We start from the raw sequence: 21,595 nt of genomic DNA on the forward strand, positions 1-21,595 counted from the left end.
AGCAGCAGAGGCCTGCCTTAGGTGAGAGCCAGGAGTGCTCAACACGGCCTCTGATCTTTGTCCCCTGCCCCGTCCCAGGAGACACAGAGGCAATGACAGCATCCTCAGATTTGGGTTTGAATCTTGGCTACCCTTCCCCCACCTGACTGACTTGGGAGAGACAGACCATTGCACAGACCTTGGCCCTGCCCCAGGGCAGGTCTCCGAGCAGTGCAAATGGGAGACTGCGGAGAAAGCCCCCTGTGTGCTACCGGGGATGTTCAGTCCAGCTCCACAGACCTTCACAGAGCGGCTCCCCGCTCAACACGGACAAACCGAGGAGGCAGGCAAATCTCCAAAGAGATCTTTTAAAGGAAGAATTTGTTGTCTGAAGCCATTAAAATGCCCCACCCCTTGATCCCTCCTCTTGGACAGCCCCATGTCCCCATGGCGTCTAGCCCAGCCCAGCTGGAGACAGCTGGGCAGAAGTCAGAAATATCCCTGGACAGTCCGACCTTCCCCTCTCCCACCTCCTCCGGCCCAGCCTCGACCTCTCCTTGGCCCTCGTCCTCACTTTCCAGGCGGGCCGCCCAAGCTTAAAAATCCTGTGGTGACATTACCAGGCCAGCCCCACTCCAGGATCTAGCTTCGGGGCTTCCTCACCCCTCAGTTCCTCAATTCACCATCGTCCTTCCCAAGCCTGTGCGTCATCTGCCAAATGGGTGGAAGCATCCTTGCTTCACCTACCCGTCTCCCCGGTAGGCCGTAACGATGCAAACAAAATGAAATCAGAAACTAGCCAGGGGGGTGGGGGGTATGCCAAGAGGCCGGCATCCCAGGGAGGGAGCGGACTACAACTCCCATCCGGCTTCGGGGCCGCAGGCGTCCCCAGCCCCTCTCCCCTCGCTGAGAGGGCAGGCTCTCCGGAGAGGCTGCCCCTGCCCCAGGGGGCGAGGGGAGCTGCAGTGCTCTGGGCATCCCCCACCTAGGACAGGCGCCGGCGAGGGCCCCGGTGGGGCGGGGGCTGGGGCCGCGAGAGGACCCGGTTCCCGTCTGGGATGCGATGGGACGTCCCCCTCCGCCCCTACCCCTCTCCTTGCTCCGCCCCGCCCAGGAGTTACTCTTCGGGGCCCGCCCCCCCACTTCCTGGCCGGGAGCTGGCCCCGCCCCCGCGCGCCTCCGCCCTCCCACCTTCACCTCCAGTCCCGTCTCCCATTGGCCGGGGCACACCTGCCCGTCCGTCGGGGGGCGGGGCGGAGGGTGGGGAGCGGCGTCCAGGTGAGGGCGCGCGGGCGGCAGCGGCGGACGGTGACAGCGGGGAGGGCGGGAGGGTGGGGGGAGGACTCGCGGACCGACCCGCGGACTGATCGACGGACGGACCGACGGGCGGGCATGCGAGCGGCCCGACTCTAGCCCGGGCCCGGGGCTCCGGCCGCAGCCATGGAGCGGCGGCTGCGCGCGCTGGAGCGGCTGGCGCGGGGCGAGGCCGGCGGCGGCCCGGGGCTCGACGGCCTCCTGGATCTGCTGCTGGGGCTGCACCACGAGCTCAGCAGCGCCCCCCTGCGGCGGGAGCGCAATGTGGCGCAGTTCCTGAGCTGGGGTGAGTGGCCCGGGCGGGACCGTGGGGGGCGGGGGTGGGTGGGAGGTGGACAGAGGGACACCCCGCAGGGAGCCTCTGCCTTCGTGCTCCCTGTTCGCAGACCCTCCTGTGAGGAGCCGCACTCCCTCAGGCTCCCCCACCCCATCCCAGATGACCTGCATTGGCCCTGATGCGTGCCGCCGGACCCCCACCCTCGGCCCTCTCCTTCACCTCCCTGCTTCACCGTCATTCAGGTTCACCCACAGACTCACTCCCGGAACCTGGCACGTGGGCCCCACACACGTCACACACAGACACACAGAAACTTGGTGCCAGGTAGAGAGTCCAGACACATGTACACAACACACGCTCACACAGTCACCTCAGGACCGGTGAGAACACACTCACATGGAGACCCCTGTGCACAGGACTCACGTTTTCTCTGGCTCCCACCTTCCACGGACGCGCTGAGACACACGTTCAGCTCCTGGAGGGACCCAGGGAGCCCTGCTGACCACCCCACCCACGCTGGCTCTGATACACGCTTGTCTACATCCACTCACAGCTCTGTAGCATCCCCCACTCCCACCACACACACACACACACACACACACTTACACTTACCCACACACAGGACCACCCGAGACTGGGCACAGGCACCCTTTGTGGGCAAGCGGCTGACCAGGCCTCCTGAGGGCTGTGCCCCAGGCTGGGGAAGGGGGCCAGGCTGGAGGTGGGTCTGCACGCTTCCTGGGGTTGACTTACCTGAGTCACCAGGAGTGGCTGGCCCCGGATGACCCTGAAGCCAATGCCAGCCCCCAGGGCTCTCTAGTTACACCTGGTGGGGCCGTGGGGGAAGGCCATTGGCTTGGAGGGTGGGGTGAGGTGAGTGTTTGCCCAGTGGGCGACTAGCATTCCTGGTATGCCTGAGCTCTAGGCGGGCGTGAGGCCCAGCCTGGCACGGTTGGGGGCCTGTGAGACCTGCCCCAGGCCATCCTCTAGGCGGAGGGCGGTCAGAGGGCCCTGGGCCCTGCTGCCCTCCTCTCTCCCTGGGACTCTGTGTGTGTGTGTGTGTGTGTGTGTGTGTGTGTGTGTGTGCCTGTCCGTGTTGTCATCACCCCCGTGATGCCCACGTGCTCCTCCCTGCCTGCCTCTGGCACCTCCGCCGGGACCCCGGTGTGGGGGCCTGTCTGTTGACATCTCCTGAAGTAACGCAGGGCGGTGACTCACTCTGCTCCTGCCTCAACTTGTCCCTGCTCCCTCCCAGAGCCCCCATCCCTGCAGCATGGCAAGGGGACTGGGCAGCCTGGCTTGGGGGCCTGGGTCCTCCTGCCTCTGGGGCCCAGGCTTCAGCTCCCATCCGATCGATGGGTAGCTGCCCCCACCTTGGGTTCCCCCTTGGAGTCCTGCAGCTGCTCCTCCCCAGCTATACACAGACCCAGGAAAAGGACAATTTATTTCTGTAATGAGGTTTCCACACCACCCCTGCTGCGGGGGTTCTGCCTGATAAACCTGTGGAGCAGCTCTCTGTCCCACCCACAGACCTGCCCAGCTGGCAGGGCGTGTACCTGCTGGCAGGGGGAAACTGAGGCAGGGAGCCCAGACTGTAGCGCCCTTGACCCCAGCTGTTCCCCCTCGCCTCCCTAAGTCTCCAGGCCCCAATTTCCTCCCCCCAGGCATGGGGCTCCTCCAGGCCTGCGAAGGGCCAGGGAGTGGCTGGAGATGTCCTTTCTGGGAGTGTCTGGGGCGGTGAGGAGGAGGTGCTTGGCCAGGTACAGGCTGTGTCCAGAGAGGGAGGCAGGGCTCAGAGTCATAGGGCTTCTTAGGCCTGGAGGAGATCCCGAGTGCTCACGCCCTCAGGTGCCAGCATCGGGCACCAGAAAAGGTGTCTTGGCCCTGTTGTTGAGCCTTGTGTGAACCCGGGCAGACCTCTCTGTGCCTCCGGACCAAGGAGGACCCACTCGGGGAGCACAGAGCCTGCCCTCCCAGAGCCCCACAGAACCATGCCCTACCTGCCCTCCAGGGCAGCCCCAGGCCTCACTCCACCCAGGTACCTCTGTGCCTACGAGGGACCCACAGCTCCTCGGTGGCATAGAAGCCTCTCTGGGGACAAGGAATGTTGCCAGTCCAGTTTCCCAAGACAGGCTCTGGCCTGGTCCTGCTCAGGGGCCAAGGACTGCAGGCTGGGGGTGGGAATGGTATCCCCATCATTCCAGGGTGACCTGGCCCGCCAGGGTCAGCCCCCAGGCAGGGGAGGACTACAAATCCCATCAGCCCCTGGGACAGATGCCACCTGGGAACCATGGATTCAGGGAGATCCAGGGGCCAGGTGGTCACAGAGCCAGCACCCCACCTTCCGTGCTTCCTGATCGTGGCTGAATGGGCTGCAGCTCTTGTCAACCCCCTGGCCAGAGGCCATCGCTGGGGAGGTCATCCCTGCCCTGGCCTCATGGGAGGGCAGGTGAGAGGGAGCCGGGGCCTTCCACACAGGCTCTCTGAGCCCCACTCTCTGTCCCTCAGTCAGTCCCTTCGTAGCAAAGGTGAAAGAGCTGCGGCTGCAGAGAGACGACTTTGAGATCTTGAAGGTGATCGGCCGAGGGGCCTTCGGGGAGGTGAGCAGATGGCCCTGGGGTTGGTGGCGGGGAGGAAAAGGGTGTTTGCCCCCAAACTGGCGTGACCCCAGTACTCTCTGTGGCCTCAGGTTGCTGTGGTGAGGCAGAGGGACAGTGGGCAGATTTTTGCCATGAAAATGCTGCACAAGTGGGAGATGCTGAAGAGGGCCGAGGTCAGTGTTGGGTCCGGGGGGACTTGGGGTCCCTGCAGAGGGAAGTCTACAGGCCTCTGAGACCTGCAGGGGAAGTGGCCGGGCATGGCTGCCAAACAGGCAGAGGATCCACCCCCAGCAGCACGGGTTCCTCCCATCCCTTCCGCACAAGAAGCCTTTCTTAGTAAAAGGAGAGTTCTTCTATTTTTCTTATGATAACACTGAGGCTCAGGCTAACACAGGCGACCTTGATCCCCGTTCTAGCCTTACTGAGTCTTCCTCCATCCCCTGAACTGGCAAGGTGGGGTTGCTGGGCTCTGATCCCAACCTCCCTACCCCATTTCCCCAAACTGTTACAGACGGCCTGTTTCCGGGAGGAGCGGGATGTTCTGGTGAAGGGGGACAGCCGCTGGGTGACCGCTCTGCATTATGCTTTCCAAGATGAGGAGTATCTGGTGAGGATGCTCAGAAAGCTGGAGGGGCGGGGGGTGGTGGTTCACTCACTCAGTTCTGTTCGACTCTGCGACCCCATGGACTGCAGCACGCCAGGCTTCCCTGTCCTTCACTAGCTCCCGGGGTCTGCTCAGACTCATGTCCATTGAGTCAGTGATGCCATCCCTGGGGACGAAGGAGAAGACCTTTGGGGGCCAGAAGCCTTGGTCCAAGGAGAAAGAGACCCCTCCTCCTGGGTCCAAGAAGCTTCCACTCCCCACCAGCTCAGGCCTGGAGCCTCTTGCCTGAGCCTTGGCTGAGAGCTGGCTGCCCCAGAGCTGCTGGGAGACATGGCCCTGCCTTTCCAGAGCCCTGCGGGACCCCTGTGAGGTGTGCGGGAGACAGGTGCCCCCCCATCTGATTCTTGCCCCCCACCCACCACTGTCTAGTACCTGGTGATGGATTACTATGCTGGAGGGGACCTCCTCACTCTGCTGAGCCGCTTTGAAGACCGCCTCCCGCCCGGGCTGGCCCAGTTCTACCTGGCTGAGATGGTGCTGGCCATTCACTCGCTGCATCAGTTGGGCTACGTCCACAGGTGGGGCCCCCAAAGCCCCTGCTGTCTTTGCCAGCCCCTCTTGACAGCTCTGAGGACAGCTGAGCACGTATGTGCCAAATCCAGTGCTGGGTGCTTCGTATGCAGAGAGCCTGTGACTCTTCCCACCCCAAACATTGTGTCATGGGAGCTACCATCATCCCATTTTATAGATGAGGAAGTCAGGGCTTAGCACGGGTAAGCACCTGGCTCTTGGTGACTCAGCCAGTGGGTGACACTGGGGGAGTCTGGCTCCTGTGTCCACCACGGCACACTCAGCTGCCTCCAAGGGTCTCTCTCCCCAACTTAACCACCTTCTTCCTTCTTGGGAGCCAGGAGGCCCGACCACCATCCTTCCCCTCTTCACATGCTAGCACATGCAGGAACACAAAGTGTGAGCATACACACATTGGTGTGCACATGCACGCACTCACACACCCAGCTATGTGCCTAAATGCATATCCACACTCACAGATCACTCTCCCTGCCCTCCCCCAGGGATGTCAAGCCAGACAATATCCTGCTGGACATGAACGGGCACATCCGCTTGGCCGACTTTGGCTCCTGCCTACGTCTCAACAACAGTGGCATGGTAAGAACCCCGCCCCATGTGGGACAGAGGACACCTGGCTGGGAGAGCTCCCAGGGGAACAGGAGGCACCAGGCCTGGTGCGAGCGGCCGTAGACTCCCAGGGGAAGGAAGAGCTAAGCCTAGGACCTAGGCGGGGGCGCTGGGCCAGCCCAGCCCTAGGGAGTGGGGGAGCTGGGCCCAGACGGAAGCCCGTCTTTGTGGCGCCATCAATGTCACCTCCCACAGGTGGACTCATCGGTGGCAGTGGGGACACCCGACTACATCTCCCCCGAGATCCTGCAGGCCATGGAGGAGGGCAAGGGCCACTACGGCCCACAGTGCGACTGGTGGTCCCTGGGGGTCTGTGCCTATGAGCTGCTCTTCGGGGAGACGCCCTTCTATGCTGAATCTCTGGTGGAAACCTACGGCAAGATCATGAACCACGAGGTCTGGTCGCCAGGCCCTGGGATTCTGGGAGGGCCGTGGGACTCCTGAGGCTGTGAGGTTGGAGATGCCTTGGGTGGGGGTAGGATTCTGGACATTGACCTGCACCCGTCCTCTGGGACCTCAGGACCACCTGCAGTTCCCCGACGTGCCCGACGTGCCAGCCAGTGCCCAAGACCTGATCCGCCAGCTGCTGTGCCGCCAGGAGGAGCGTCTGGGCCGAAGAGGGCTGGATGACTTCCGGAACCACCCCTTCTTTGAAGGCGTGGACTGGGAGAGGCTGGCGACCAGCACTGCCCCCTACATCCCCGAGCTGCGCGGGCCCATGGACACCTCCAACTTCGATGTGGACGACGACACCCTCAACCATCCAGTGAGTGGAGGGACCGACAGCAGCAGGACAGCTGCCTGGAGTCTCAGTGGCTGCGGGACCCTCCCCTGCCCCACAAAGTTCCCCAAAGCATTTGCTGGGCTGGGGATGGGAGGCCCATGGGAGTTATGGCTCACCTGGGCTGGTTCACCTGCACTGAAGTGGGTTGTGCCAAGTGAAGGATCTTTGACCACAAGTGTCATCCTGTCATCCAGACATCCTATAAGACTCCCAGCAGCACCTGTGGGGCCAGAACCTCAAAGACTTGTGGGGGTTGTAGTCTTTTGAGGGCTCCTGGGTCTCGAGCCTCCACCTGGAGCTGTACTTCTTACTCTGACTCCCCTTCCCCACTTTCTGCAGGAAACCCTGCCGCCGCCCTCCCACGGGACCTTCTTAGGCCACCACCTGCCATTCGTGGGCTTCACCTACACCTCAGGCAGGTGAGTAGTCCTCACACCTGGAGGGCTGCCTGGCCTGGAGAACACTGGGACCGCAGCCCATCAGGACCCCGGGAAAGGGACTGAATGGCCCACCTGTATCCACATGGGACAGATGCTTGGGAAGTGTGCTCTGAGCCCCCAGTAGGACAACCCTTCATGTCCTCAAGGTCCTGGTGAGGCCATGACCCCTGTGGGTTCTGCCCCAGTATTTGTTCCTCATGGGACCCTCCATGGCAGGCTGGGTGTGTAGTGGACTCAGAGCCAGAGATCTAGCGCTGCTCCCTGAGCCTCACTTTGTACCTCTGTAAAATGGGTGGATGCTCTCAGCCCAGTTCCACTTGTAAGTCTGGCCTGAGACTGCAGCGAGGCCCTGGGGCAGTGGGAACTGTGAAGTATCAGCAGATGCTTCTGACCTTTATTCATGAAGTACTCCCTGTGTCCTGGGCCCATACCGCTGAGTTCTCTTCACAGCCCTTGCAAGAGCCCCTAGCGTCACCTCCCTTTTCCTGTGGGGAAACTGAGACCTTGATACCTTAGGTTATTGTTCAAGGTCACACAAACAATAAGGGCCAGGGCTGTGGAACCAGCGCCCAGGGGACTCTGGAACCATTGTCCTGGCCGCCACCCATGGTATCTGCCTGGGGCCTCCTAAGGGCAAGGTGTGGTCTCATCTGTCTCTCTTCCCAGCCCAGAGCCCAGACTTGGGTACAGAGCTGGTGCGCAGTGGGTGTTTCTTAGGTGAATGAATGTTGGATGCAGAAAGATGGAGGAGGCTGGGGGATGGTTCTCTGCCAACTTGTGTTGCTGTGCTCTCCCCAGTCCCAGCCCTGAGAGCAGCTCTGAGCAGTTGGCGCCCCTGGAGCGGAAGCTCCGCTGTCTGGAGCAGGAGAAGCTGGAGCTGAGCCGGAAACTCCAAGGTATGGGTGCCATCAGGGCCAGGGCAGGGTGGGTTTGCCCTGCCGCAGGACAAGCTCCTAAGCATTATGGGTGTCTCCACACTGCAGAGGCTCTGCAGACCCCCTCGGACCATCGGGAGCTAGAGCAGCTGCGGAAGGAAGTGCAGACTCTACAGGACAGGCTGTCAGGTACCCTGCCCCCAGCACCTCGTCTCTTCCCCTCTCCCCTCACCCTGGGGGCTGAGCTGGTTTCCCAGCACACCTGAGTCCAACCTGGGTTCCAGTCTTGTCTCTGGGTCTGTACGTGCTGTGTGATCTTAAGGAAATATCTTAAATTCTCTGAGTCTGCGTGTAGAAAATGGGCCGAGGAGTTTCACCCCCTGCCCCCACCCCCCGCCCAGAACCAAGCTGGGGTGAGGGTTCCCTGAGACACTGCAGGTAGAGCTCCTGGCTGAGGCTGTACATGCAGGTCTCAGTGACAATTCCTGGCAGAGACGCTGGGGGACAGCAAGGCAGACGGTTGTCCAGCTGGCAGCCCATGCCAGGACAGTGACCTGCGGCAGGAGAGAGACCAGCTCCTCCAGGTGGGGTGTGGTGAGATGGGTGAGTGGCCCAGGGCTGGGTGCTAAGGAGGACCACGCCCTAACTTCTGGCTGGCCTTCCCCTCGCCCACCCGGACCCCAGGAGCTGGCTGAGGCTCGGGCGGGGCAGCAGGCACAGGCGCGGGAGCTTCGTGAGGCCAAGGGGCGGCAGGAGGAGCTGCTCCGGAAGCTGCAGGAGGCCCAGGAGAGAGAGGCAGTCATGGCCAACCAGACCCAAGCCCTGAACTCCCAGCTGGAGGAAGCCCACGATGCCCAGAGCAGGGTGAGTGATGGGGTGGGTGGGGACAGCAGCAGCGCCCTGCCCTCATGACGCCTGATGTGGCGGGAGGAAGCCTGGGGAGCTTGGTTTGAGGTGCTGGGAATATCAAATGCCTTGCATGCCCACTGTGGCTGGCCAAGGCCTGATCAAGGGAGCAGGTGGGGTGGGCAGGGGTCTGTCACTTCCACTTCTGCTGCGGCCAGCAAAGCCCGAGAATCTGGAGCAAGGTCAAGAGTTAGGGTGGACAAGGGCTCCCCTGGTAGTCCAGTGCCTATGACCACGCTTCCATTGCAGAGGGCACAGGTTCAATCCCTGGTCAGGGAACTAAGATCCCACATGCAGTGGGGAGCGGCCACACACACACACACACACAAAAAGAGCTGGGGTGGACAGGGTCAGCATTGGCTGACTCTGCACCCCATCCCAGCTGCATGCTCAGGTGGCTGCCCTGAAGCGAGAGGTGACTCAGCTCCAGAGACAGCGGGAACGAAGCCCGGAGAAGGCGTCTCCCCAGGTCAAGGTGGTGAGGCCTTACCCTCTGCCCAGTGGCATTTCTCTTAGCCTGACCCCATTCAGGGTCTATCAGGGCCAGGCCCCAGGGGTAGAATAGGTCATGGTGTCTTGGACCCCTGCCCTGAGCCCTCTCCACACCCTTTAGACCTTCCACACCGCCTCTGAGACCAACGGCACAGGGTCGCCTGAGGGTGGCGGGCCCCAGGAGACACAGCTGAAGCAGGAGGTGGCTGCGCTGCGTGCACAGCTGGAGCAGGCCCGTGGCCAGGGGTGAGCTGGGCAGCTGGGGCAGGGGACAGGGCGCGGGCCCGAACTGGGGGCTCATCGAGTCCTCCTTCTCCCCGGCAGGCTGAGTGGCAAGGAGGAGGTGCTGTGCCAGCTGCAAGAGGAGAACCGGCGGCTGAGCCAGGAGCAGGAGCGGGTGAGCGGTGCAGATGGAGGGTCGGAGAGACCCGCAGGCGGCGGGACAGGCGGGGAGCCGGCTGGGCGGGTGGGCACAGCTGCCAGGGATGTGGGCCAGATGGAGTGGGTGAGCCAGGCTGGACATGGGCAGGTTCAGGAGTGGGGGCTGATCCCTGTTTCCCACATGGCTCATCTGTGTCTCTTGAATCTCCTTCCCTCCCAGCTCATAGAAGAGCTGGAGCGGGAACAGCAGAGCAAGCAAAGGCTGGAAGGTGAGCGGCGGGAAACGGAGAGCAACTGGGAGGCCCAGATCGCCGACATCCTTAGCTGGTGGGTACCCAGGGCCTGGGGGCAGGGGCTGGGCCCGGGCAGCGCTGAGGGTGTAGCCTCTGACCCTGAGCTCCCTTCCCGATCAGGGTGAATGATGAGAAGGTGTCAAGAGGCTACCTGCAGGCCCTGGCCACCAAGATGGCCGAGGAGCTGGAGTCCTTGCGGAACGTGGGCACCCAGACTCTCCCTTCCCGGCCGCTGGTGAGCCCCGGGGACACCTGGAGGGAGGGGTGCCGGGAGCCACACTCCACAGGTAGGGACACTGAGCTCACGGAAGATCAGGGACTTGTCTAAGCTCCCGCCAGGGCCCGCAGCAGAGGCAGGGCTTTGAGCCTGGCCAGGTGGCGTGGTGGGAGGCGGGTAGCCTCGGCGGCAACCCGGCCCTGGGGGCATTGCACGTTGATGCCACCAGGACCACCAGTGGAAGGCACGGAGGCTGCAGAAGATGGAGGCTTCAGCCAGGCTGGAGCTGCAGTCAGCGCTGGAGGCCGAGATCCGGGCCAAGCAGGGCCTGCAGGAGCAGCTGACTCAGGCACAGGAGGCCCAGCTGCGGGCTGAGAGGTGAGGGCAGGGGCCAGCGCGGCGAGGGGCCCAGAACGCGGGTGGAGGCCTGTGGCGAGCACCCACGCGGTTCTCCCCAGCCGTCTGCAGGAGGCCGAGAAGCGGCACCAGGCCTTGCAGCAGGAGGTGGCGTCGCTGCGGGAGGAGCTGCGGGCGCGTGGGCCGCTGGGTGAGTAGCCGTGCGCACCCCTGTCTGTCTCGGAGCAAGACCTCCTCTCCCGGTCACCAGGGGGTCAGCCCGGCCGGGCTGTGGAGACAAGACTCTTTTGCAGACTCTGCTGTCTAACCCACTATCTGTTAGCTAGTGCTTACTGAGCCCCTGCTGTATGCCACCACCTGCTCTTTCCCCGCCTGCAGTCTCTCCCCCGTTGACTGGGGTGGAAGCTGAGGCCCCCCGCCCTGGCCTCCGGTTTCTAAGGAACAAGCGTTAACGGCACAGGGGCCCCATGGCCCCCATGACACACGCCCTCTGTTTGCAGACACCAAGCCTTCAAACTCCCTGATTCCCTTCCTGTCCTTCCGGAGCTCAGAGGTAAGAACGGGTGTGGGGCTGCCAAGGGAGCCCCCTCAGGAAGGACACAGGCAGCGGCCTTGATTCTGCCCCTGTGCCGTTCCCCAGAAGGATTTCGCCAAAGATGCGGGCACCTCTGGAGAGGCGCCGGAGCTGAGGCCGGAGGGCCGCCGCAGCCTGCGGCTGGGGGTGAGCACAGGCAGGAGACCCACGGCGGGGTGGGGGGGCTGGGCCCAGGGGGTGTGGGGGGCTGGACCCCACCCTCTCCCTGTGCTCGGCTCCCCTGCAGGCTGTGTTCCCCAGGATGCCTGCTGCCCCCACACCCCCTACAGAAAGTCCCCCTGCAAAGGTCAGTGCCCAGCGGGGCGGGGCAGGGGCACCAAGCCGTTTTGCCGGGTTTTCGAGGTCTCGCTTGGGGTTCCCCCCACCCCCTACCCCATGCCGGCAGACTGCAATGGGAATGATGACGGTGGCACTGAGCTTTGAGTACAGCCAGATCCCCTCGGAGTGCTGAGTTCACACTGCCACCTGGCTCATTCAGTGGCCTGGGGGAGGTGGGGGGCTTGGGGGCCTTGGGTGAGGGTCAGGCATGGGTAATGGGCCTGTCCCCCTCACCAGCCCGGCTCACACACGCTGCGTCCCCGGAGCTTCCCATCCCCCACTAAGTGTCTCCGCTGCACCTCGCTGATGCTGGGCCTGGGCCGCCAGGGCCTGGGCTGTGATGGTGAGACCCTAGGCATCCCCTGTGCCAGCCTCAGCCCCTGGGTGGGGGGAGGGAAGCGGCCCCCATCCTGCCGCATCAGGCGCCCCCCACCCCCGTCGACATTTCCCACTGCTCAGTTTTCTTTATGTTTTCTCCCTTCATGGGGAGCTGGCGATGGCTCCGGGCCGTGACAGCCTGCGGGGCGCTGGGCTGGGGCTGCCTGGAGTCCCCGCTTCCCAGCGCCGCCCCCCCTCACAGCTCCTGCTTTCCCCACAGTTTGCGGCTACTTCTGTCACCCGACTTGTGCCCCACAGGCCCCCCCCTGCCCTGTGCCCCCTGCCCTCCTCCACACAGCCCTGGGAGTGCACCCCGAAACGGGCACGGGCACCGCCTACGAGGGCTTCCTGTCGGTGAGCCAGCGCTGGGGGAGGGGAGAGCGGGCAGGCGGGCAGGCGGCCGGGGCCCGGTGGGACCTCCGTGCCTGCCTGCCTTCTCGCAGGTGCCACGGCCCTCAGGTGTCCGGCGGGGCTGGCAGCGAGTGTTCGCCGCCCTCAGCGACTCACGCCTGCTGCTCTTTGATGCCCCAGACCCGAAGCTCAGCCCGGCCAGCGGGGCCCTCCTGCAGGCTCTGGATCTGAGGTGGGTGCCAGGCCATGGTTTGGAGCAGGGGTGGAGGGCGAGTGGGTCGAGGGGGCGGCTGGGGCCGGCAGACCTCTGACCTGCTCCGTGAACCTCCCAGGGACCCCCAGTTCTCAGCCACCCCTGTCCTGGCCCCTGATGTTATCCACGCCCAATCCAAGGACCTGCCTCGCATCTTTAGGGTGAGTTCAGGGATGGGATGGGCCAGACCTCTGTCTGCCTCTGTGCTGGACCCACTCCAGCTGCTCTTCTCCATCACCGTGGCAGCCCTCTTCATCCTGCGCCCCCTGCCTCCACGTGGATGGCTACAGTAGCCTCCATTCCTGTCCCTGTGGCTACACTTCACCCGGCAGTGCAGTTTTCCATACATGAAGCTGGCTGCACCCGGCCTTGTTTAGGGCCCTGCCGGCTCCCTGCCCCTCACTGACCTTGAACACTCCTGGTTACTCCACTCGTCCCCCAGGCTCCAGCAGAAACGTCTCTTCCACTGGGAGTTCGTCTCTCACGCTCAGCCTGGGTGAGCGGGCCCCACCCTGTGTTCCCGCGAGGCCCTGTCCTGCCCTCTCGGTGGCACTGGTCCCAGGGCTCTGGAGTTGTCCTCGTGCTTGTCTGACCCTTGGCTTATCACCTGCTGCCAGACAGCGCCTGACACTGCACTGGGCAGGCCCACCTGGTGCTCCAGGGCCTCAGCGATGGACAGAGGGACGGGAGGAAGGAGAGCTGGCTGCCGGCGCTCTGCCCTCCAGCCTGGGTCCACCCTCCCCCCGCAGGTGACGGCCTCCCAGCTGACCGTGCCGCCTGCCACATGCACCGTGCTGCTGCTGGCGGAGAGCGAGGGCGAGCGGGAGCGCTGGCTGCAGGTGCTGGGCGAGCTGCAGCGGCTGCTGCTGGACGCGCGGCCCCGGCCCCGGCCTGTGTACACCCTCAAGGAGGCCTACGACAATGGGCTGCCGCTGCTGCCCCACGCTCTCTGCGCCGCCATCGTCGGTGAGCCTCACGCGGAGGGGGTGCCGGCCTGCTGCGGTCACTCGGGCTGCTGTCACTGCCGGGTCCCTGCAGCCCAGGGCTGTGGACCCTCTTGCACACGTGTCCTCCTCGCCACTCCTCTGGGCATGGCTGTGAGGGACCTGGGCTGGGGTGGGGTGCCTAGCTTCTGCCACTCCATTTCTCTGCACCTTCTTTTCTGCTTAAGAATTGCAAGTGAGCATAAAGAGCCAAGGCTCTTGCAATAAAGGAGGTTCCCCTCCAGGCTGTTAGCAGCCGCCTGGTGACGGGGGAGCCTCACACTGTCCACTGTGGGGCTGCTGCGCTCACCCAGGAGCCTGGTGCACAGCAGGGCCTTTGCACCGGACTGCTGGGGAACAGGAGAGGAGGCTCCCTGACCTCCCCCAGCAGCTGGGCTGGGGCTTCTCCCTGCCGTCACTCAGGACAGAGCCACGGGAGACAGGGCTTGCGTCCTCCAAGTCCCCTGTGTCAGCTTGGAGCCAGGGGACAAGGGCGTTTATTGAGGAGAGGTGGCTGTGAGCTTAACGCTCACCTTCTGATGCTTCATCTCTTTGCAGCCTCGCAGCAGCTCTGTGAGAAAGGTACCATTATCAGCCCCATTTTACCAAGGCTGCGAGAGATGACGTGACTTAGCCCCAGATCCCACAGCTCAGGGTGGGAGAGGCCTCTCATCCTGACTCCTGGCCCCCATGGCCCTTCCCCATTAGAGCCAGTCTGGACTCAGGGACAGATGGGTCCAGGGATGGTGGGATTGTCCTCTCTGAGTCCTTGGCAGGGGCAGGCAGACTGCCCAATCTCCCGCCTCTGGATGGGCCTTCTGACCTTTGACCCCTGATCCCCTCCCTCCCTCCACCAGACCAGGAACGCCTTGCTTTGGGCACCGAGGAAGGGCTGTTTGTGATCCATCTGCACAGTAACGGTACCCACCGGCCAGGCCAGGGTGGGCATGGGTGGGGTCAACCCCCAGGGACAGAGGAGGCTGGGCCCCGGGTGCCCCTCACCCAACTGCTGGTGACACTCTCCCTCGCCAACCCCGCAGACATCTTCCAGGTGGGCGAGTGCCGGCGGGTGCAGCGGCTGGCTGTGAGCCCCGCTGCGGGCCTTCTGGTCGCGCTGTGTGGCCGAGGCCCCAGCGTGCGCCTCTTTGCCCTGGCAGAGCTGGAGAACGTGGAGGCAGCCAGCGCCAAGATCCCTGAGTCTCGAGGCTGCCAGGCCCTGGCGGCCGGGCGCATCCTGCAGGCCCGCACCCCCGTGCTCTGCGTTGCGGTCAAGCGCCAGGTGCTCTGCTACCAGCTGGGCCCAGGCCCGGGGCCCTGGCAGCGCCGCATCCGTGAGCTTCAGGCACCAGCACCCGTGCAGAGCCTGGGGCTGCTGGGCGATCGGCTGTGCGTGGGTGCGGCTGGCACCTTCGCCCTCTACCCACTGCTTAACGAGGCAGCGCCTTTACCGCTGGGGGCCGGTCTTGTGCCTGAGGAGCTGCCCCCATCCCGCGGGGGCCTGGGCGAGGCCCTGGGCGCTGTGGAGCTCAGCCTCAGTGAGTTCCTGCTGCTCTTCACCACCGCCGGGGTCTACGTGGACAGCGGCGGCCGCAAGTCTCGCATGCAAGAGCTGCTGTGGCCAGCAGTGCCCACGGGCTGGGGTGAGGCCTGTGGAGGGCCAGGCTGGGTAGGGCCTGGTATCAGAGGAAGACAGGGTCCTGCCCAAATCCCTGAGCTTGGATTTGGAGGCCAGTATGTGCCCTCCTGCCTGACACACCCTTGGTGGCTTGTATGGGATCTTCCTTCATCTTCCTCTTGCACGGGACCTTGCTTTCACTCAAGCTCTTCCCCTGCCTGAACTACTGTCCTTTTTGTAACTGGCCGCCTCTTCAGCTTGCAAGTCCAGCCCCAGGGTCTACAGCTAGTGGGCCCTCCATAAATGACCCCCATGATTGTTGTCAGTATCGTCATTGCTTTTACACTCCTCCCCCGCCGCCGTTGGTCCTTTGCTCCTTTTTGCTCCCCCACCTCCATTCAGATCTCTGCCCTGACTCTCAGCACCTTCTTATTACAATGACTGGTTTGGTACATAGGGGGTCTGCAGTGCTTCATCGCATCCAGCACGTAGCCCAGGCAAGCACCCCCTAGGGACTATAATGTTTGGAGGAATGAATGAGTGAACAGGGCATCAGGGGAGCCTCAAACGTCCACAGGTAGCTGATGTGTTGGGCTACAGGCTGGAAGAGAGGGACAATGCTCCTTTCACAGTCGCCCTTCTGGGGTGGGGCCTGTGGGTTGGGTGTAGCACAGACACTCGGTGTGTAGGCGTTGGATCCAGACTGCCCGGGGCCAGTTCCCAGCTCTCACTCACCACGAAGTGAGACTTGGCTCTGGGGTTTCGTTAGGGACGATAACATTACCTGCCTAGAGTTGTTTGAGAATTAAAGGAGGAAAAATACGCAACATGGTTACAAGCAGGCCTGACATGGCTTAGAGTGAGAGCTCCCTGTTTGTTATCTCTGACTTGCTGTGGAGCTTGGGTGGGGCAACCCAGAGAGTCTCCAGGGGGACCTTTGGTGGGGTGTGGAAGTGACAGTGCTGTGACAGTGTACAGGGTGTGCCCTAGGATACAGCCCAGAGAGGTGCCTGACTTGCCTGGGGCTGCACAGCACAGAGTCCCACCCTGGTTATACAGGTTATGCAGCCCCCTACCTGACAGTGTTCAGCGAGAATGCCATCGATGTGTTTGATGTGAGGAGGGCAGAATGGGTCCAGACCGTGCCACTCAAGAAGGTGAGTGTGGGGACTTCCCTGATCGTCCAGTAGCTAAGACTCTCCGCTCCCAATGCAAGAGGCCTGGGTTCAGTCCCTAGTCAGGGAACTAGATCCCACATGCTGCAACTAAGATGCAGTGGAATAAATTAAAATTTAAACCGTGAGGCCTGCCCAGGCCCCTGGGGCTGGACTGGGGTGCGGTTGGACAACATGGTGTGACCCCTGTGCCTGCTGCCTCAGGTGCGACCCCTGAACCCAGAGGGCTCCCTGTTCCTCTTCGGTACCGAGAAGGTCCGGCTGACCTACCTCAGGAACCCGCGGGCAGGTGAGGGAGTGTGGGGGTGGGAGGAAGGGGTTGTGACCCTGAGCACCAGCTGACTGGGGCCAAGGGGCCTTGGGAGCACCGCCCAGCTCTCTGCTTCTCTGGCAGAGAAGGACGAGTTCGACATCCCCAACCTCACGGACAACAGCCGGCGCCAGCTCTTCCGCACCAAGAGCAAGCGCCGCTTCTTCTTCCGCGTGTCGGAGGAGCAGCTGCAGCAGCAGCGCAGGTGCGCGTGCGCCGTGCGGTGGGTGGGCGGGGCCTCCCGCTTTGGGGGCGGGGCGAACCCAAGCCTCGCCTTCCTGGAGAGGCGTTACCTTTGCCACCCACCTCCCTTCCCCTGCCCGCGTAGGGAGATGCTGAAGGACCCTTTCGTGCGCTCCAAGCTCATCTCAACGCCCACCAACTTCAACCACCTGGTGCACGTGGGCCCTACAGACGGGAGACCTGGCGCCAGGGACCTGCCCCCTCTGGTGAGTTATGAGTCCTCTGGAGCCGATCACCAGCCTCTCCTGACCTGGGTCCTCAGTTCGTGTGACCTGGTCCCAGCCCTTTGCGCTGTCCCCTAACAGGCTGTGGAAGAGAAGGGACGAGGTGCCCGTGGCTCTGGCCCGCAGCGGCCCCACAGCTTCTCCGAGGCCTCGCGGCGCCCAGCCTCCATGGGCAGTGACGGCCTCGCTAAAGACGCAGACCCCAGTAAGGACAGCCTCACCGCCTCCACTGCCTCTGCGTCCCTCCCCCATGTTTCCACCCCATTTGGACGCTTCAAATCTGACCCTGGATTTTCGTCCCCTCGCTCATTCTGCTCCTGGAGCAGTGAAGAGGAAGCCTTGGACATCTCTGTCCAGCGAGTCTGTGTCCTGCCCCCAGGGATCTCTGAGCCCTGCCGTCTCCCTGATACAGGTGAGCCTCCCCCCGCTCAGAGTCAGGCCCTTCTGTCTCGTGCTGGGACCTGAGGCCAGAGAACAATCTGAGCCTACACCTGCCTTGGATGCTAAGAGATGCTGACTCCCTCTGTCTAACCCCTTAGTGGGTCTCACCTGCCTGGAAGCAGGTCAGCCTAGGCCTGACTGTCTTGGCTCTGACTGTCTCAGTAGTTGTGGCCCCAGGTGACATGCCCAGCCTCCCTGAGCTTTCTCACCTGTAAAATGAGGTTATCGTTATGAGACCTGTGTGAGGTGAAGATACCTGAGCACAGTGCCTGGCACAAAGAGAGAGGGCCACAGAAGGGGAGTTCTTGAAATTCTGAGCACAGGCCCAGCCTGTGGGCAAGAGGTCAGAGGAGGGAGCAGTCCGCTCTGGCTGGGGACCCAGAAGATCTAAGGATTTGGGAAGCATCCCCTCACCCTCCAGCCCCGTCTCCATCTGCCACCCCCACTGCAGCCACAGCAGGCCACTCAAAGCCCTGGGACCCGCTGTGTTCTCGCACACCTCCAGGCCCTTGCCCCTGCCATGACCCTGCTCCTCTTGGGATGCCCTTTCCCGTCCTCCACCTGATTAAGACCCAGGCCATGCTCAAGTCTCTGCACCGACATCACCTTCTCCAAAGACCACCTGGCTGCCTGGTCAGGTGGTCACTGCCTCCCTGGGGCTGGCACCACCTCTGGCACCCTCCTCCCTCCACCCTGTCCTTGTCGATCCTGCTGTGCTCTAGTTTTCCTCTGAGGTCCTTGATCGCGAGGGTCAAGTTTATCTTCTGCCTGGAATAAAGCCTATTTGTTGATTGAATGTAGAAAGAGCAAATGAATGGATGGGTCCTGAGAAAGCCTCTGAGAGGTTCTGACGTGGTGAGAGAGGAGTCCTGCCTTCCTCTGTCAACCCTGACTTCCGTTTCTTTCCCCCTCCAGGTCTCAGAACGACCCCGGAGCCTCCCCCCAGCCCCTGAATCTGAGAGCTCCCCTTGATGTCCTCTGGCAGGGCTCAACTCCCAATCCCAGGACCCAGAGAGACATGAGGGAGCAAAGAGCTTGAGGAATGCCAAACTCCGGCTGGTCCGGGACATGTGGAAATTGGACTCAGGGAGGGTCTGGGCTGGGCAGCCATGGCCTGGGTTTCCAGGCCCCTGCAAGCAGGATAGGGGTGGGGGTCTGACTCCTAGCCCTCATCCTGCCCTTCCCTCTGCTCACAACCCCAACCTGTGCTAGCCACGAGGAATAGGATGGCCCCCTCCTGTTCTGGGGGCCCCTCTGCCCCATCATCCAGGGGTGATTGTGCCAAAGCTCTCATCTCCAGGGCCAAGCTCCAGGAGGCCTATGAGAGTCCGGATGCAGGACAGAGAAAAGCTGGACGCCGGGGAGCAAGCTGGGGTCTTGGCTGTGGACTAAAGCCCAGCAAGGCCAAGTAGGGGCATATCCCCAGTCTCTACTCAGGGGCAGGATAGGAAAGACAGTCTCTAATTGAGAGGCCGAGGTAGAGAAGGAGAGAGGATGTCGGTGAAGGTGGTGAGAGAGGATGTCGGTGAAGGTGGTGAGAGAGGATGTCGGTGAAGGTGGTGAGAGAGGCACAGAGGAGGAAAGGAAGTGCAGGAGGAGAGGATAGTGATCAGACGGAGGTGAGAGCCAGCCAGAGGAGAAGGAGAAGGAGAGAAGGATAAAGGAGGAGCAATGGAGAAGAGAGAGGCCAGAGGAGAGGGCTGGAGGGAGTGGGAGCTGGGAGAGCACAGGCCCAGGCCCCTTCTCTCTGCAGGGAGCTGGTGGGGCCCAGAAGAGGGAGGGGCCCCAAGAGCCAGCTAGCATCCGTCAGTCATCTAATCCGTCCAGGAGGAAGCAAACTCCCAGCCAGGGATGGGATGGGGGTTATTTATAAGGGCTACTTGGTGAGAGGTGGGCACCCTGTGGGTCTCCAGGCACACTCTGGCCCTTCCCAGAAAGGGGACGGGTCCTTTTTCTCAAAGCTTCAACCACCTGTGTATGAGGCGATCATAGGAGCATTTTATTGTTGATCACAGTCATTATTATTTTATTATATTACTATTTTTATTAAACTTCCCCCTACGGTTGAGAAGGGGGCAAAATAAGTATTTATCTTCTCAAATGCCATATGCCCGGGAGGGATCAACCCTGACGCTCTGTGAGGCAGTAAGAAACCAATAAAAACAGCTTTGTAAGCTGCTGGCCTCCCCGCCTGGATCTGTCTTCCTGGGGTTCAGAAAACAGAGGAATCAGGGAGGAGGAAGGGGATCAGGGACAGTTAAAGACCAGGTTGTCTTTCTGTGTCTTCACAAATCAGATGATGTTCACACGGCGGGGAAATGAGAGTTTGCCCTGTCCCTTCCCTGCCCTTGTCGCTAAGACTGTGAACTTCCAATGCAGGGGGCCTGGGTTCGATCCCTGGTCAGGGAACTAGATCCCACATGCTGTAGTTAAAGATCCTGCATCTCTTAACTAAGACCCAGAGCAGCCAAATAGATAATTTTTTTTTTTTAAGTCATAAATGAAGGGGCAGTTTACAAAAGTGTGGGCGGCATCAGGGGAACCGACCAAGGAGCAGTGGTGCCCTGAGCCCTGGCAACAGTGAGGAGCTGTTATCACCCCCAGGTCAGCTGGGCAGGGAAAGGCAGGTGTTACCAGCGGGAGTTATGGCTCTCAGTGGATGCACTCGGCCGTGGCCAAGCAGGAAGGCAGTCCAGGAAACTAATTCCTATACCTCACTCTACTCCCTCCCTCCCTCCCTTCCATCTCCTGCTTCCTCTCGTCCAAACCCAAGCAGCAACCAGAGGCTCCTAGACCTCAGTTTCTGCAGATCTAGAGGGCAGCCTTTAGGGTACAGAACTGGGAGGTAGGGGGCAAGGGATAGAAAGTGGATCTGGAGGGCATAGCCTGCTGTTCCACCCAGGTGAGGCTGCTGGGGAGGGGTCTCCTTGTTCTGAGCTGGGGTGTCCATGACTGGGCAGGACCCTGCCTGGAGGTGGGGCTGGGTGAGGCAGGAGGGTAAGGCCTATGCACCAGGATCAGGGCAGGTCTGCAGCTGATGGCTGTGCCCTAAGGCTTGTAGATGGCCCTAAAGCTAGGAAAAGTAACCAAAAAAGGGCCTAGGTCTTGCTAGAGATTGGAGGCCCATGAAATTCCAAGGCCTGGTTGTGAGTGTAGTCTTGATTCCAGTCTAGTACAGAGGATGAGATGGTTAAATAGCATCATCGACTCAATGGACATGAGTTTGAGTAAACTCAGGGAGATAGGACAGGGAAGCCTGGCACGCTGCAGTCCGTGGGGTCACAAAGAGCAACTGAGCCACTGAACCACAACAGCTGTAGTCATGGGCAAGGTACCTGACCTCTCTAAGCATCAGTTTCTCATTCTGTAAGTGGGGATCATAAAACCCGTCATGAGAGGTTCTTCTCGTAAGACTTTGGTGAGATAATCAGTATAAAATGCCTTCACTTCACTCAGGAAATGTTTGCTCTGCCTATGGAGATGCCAAAACCTGAAGACAGAGCCTAGAGCAGGGACACTAAGGCCTCTTGCAAGCTACAGCCTCCAGCCATCCTCACCAAATTGGAGAAATGGCCATTTCCCTAGCACCGTTCAATAATTTAGCCAACAGGTTTTCACAGTTTCACATTAAAAAAACGTTTTTCCTCCCAAAGTCTTATGTTGACAAATTTCAGAAAAGGTTGAAAGATTACAAACTCCCCACCCTCTTCTCCTGGATTCGCCATTATTCGCATTCTGCTGCTTTTGTGTTTCTCATGCACTGATGATGTATTTCGCTACCATCTGAAGGTCAGTTACACACAACCTGAAACTTGCTAAATGCTTTGCAGACATCTGTTAAGAATTCCAAGGGAATTCCCTGCCGATCCATGTCTTGAACCCATGTTCTTGGCAGCGGAAGCGTAGAGTCCTAACCATTAGACCTCCAGGAAGTTCCCAGGTCATATCATTTTTTTTCTTTCTTTCTGGCCGTGCTTTGGCAGTCCAGTGGTT

At 61.5% G+C, this 21,595-nt stretch overlaps 1 protein-coding gene across 1 annotated transcript; it reads left to right on the plus strand.

The window, feature by feature from the left end:
* The first annotated feature begins 1,419 nt into the window (after positions 1-1,419).
* CDC42BPG (CDC42 binding protein kinase gamma) lies at positions 1,420-19,591 on the plus strand. Its single transcript, XM_068978618.1, has 37 exons — positions 1,420-1,579; positions 4,079-4,170; positions 4,260-4,343; positions 4,682-4,777; positions 5,204-5,352; positions 5,848-5,941; positions 6,167-6,367; positions 6,492-6,737; positions 7,095-7,174; positions 7,994-8,091; positions 8,179-8,259; positions 8,563-8,654; positions 8,755-8,934; positions 9,359-9,451; positions 9,590-9,714; positions 9,793-9,865; positions 10,070-10,176; positions 10,263-10,377; positions 10,589-10,737; positions 10,818-10,906; positions 11,217-11,269; positions 11,357-11,437; positions 11,538-11,597; positions 11,867-11,972; positions 12,228-12,361; positions 12,451-12,590; positions 12,691-12,772; positions 13,361-13,577; positions 14,452-14,514; positions 14,635-15,234; positions 16,269-16,366; positions 16,589-16,673; positions 16,779-16,899; positions 17,023-17,143; positions 17,243-17,366; positions 17,488-17,573; positions 18,518-19,591. The coding sequence occupies exons 1-37, from the start codon at positions 1,420-1,422 to the stop codon at positions 18,572-18,574; spliced, it is 4,632 nt and encodes a 1,543-aa protein (XP_068834719.1). The 3' UTR covers positions 18,575-19,591.
* The last annotated feature ends 2,004 nt before the right edge of the window (positions 19,592-21,595 follow it).

Source organism: Capricornis sumatraensis, chromosome 8 (assembly GCF_032405125.1).
Source record: "Capricornis sumatraensis isolate serow.1 chromosome 8, serow.2, whole genome shotgun sequence".
In the NCBI taxonomy this organism is placed as follows: Eukaryota; Metazoa; Chordata; class Mammalia; order Artiodactyla; family Bovidae; genus Capricornis; species Capricornis sumatraensis.

What these genes read in the sequence shown, in the direction of transcription:
- CDC42BPG (XM_068978618.1), top strand. Translation starts at nt 1,420, where the DNA reads ATGGAGCGGCGGCTGCGCGCGCTGGAGCGGCTGGCGCGGGGCGAGGCC. An exon ending in GTCTCAACAACAGTGGCATG is followed by an intron (nt 5,942 to 6,166) that starts GTAAGAACCCCG and finishes CACCTCCCACAG; the next exon opens with GTGGACTCATCGGTGGCAGT. An exon ending in GCTGAGCCGGAAACTCCAAG is followed by an intron (nt 8,092 to 8,178) that starts GTATGGGTGCCA and finishes TCCACACTGCAG; the next exon opens with AGGCTCTGCAGACCCCCTCG.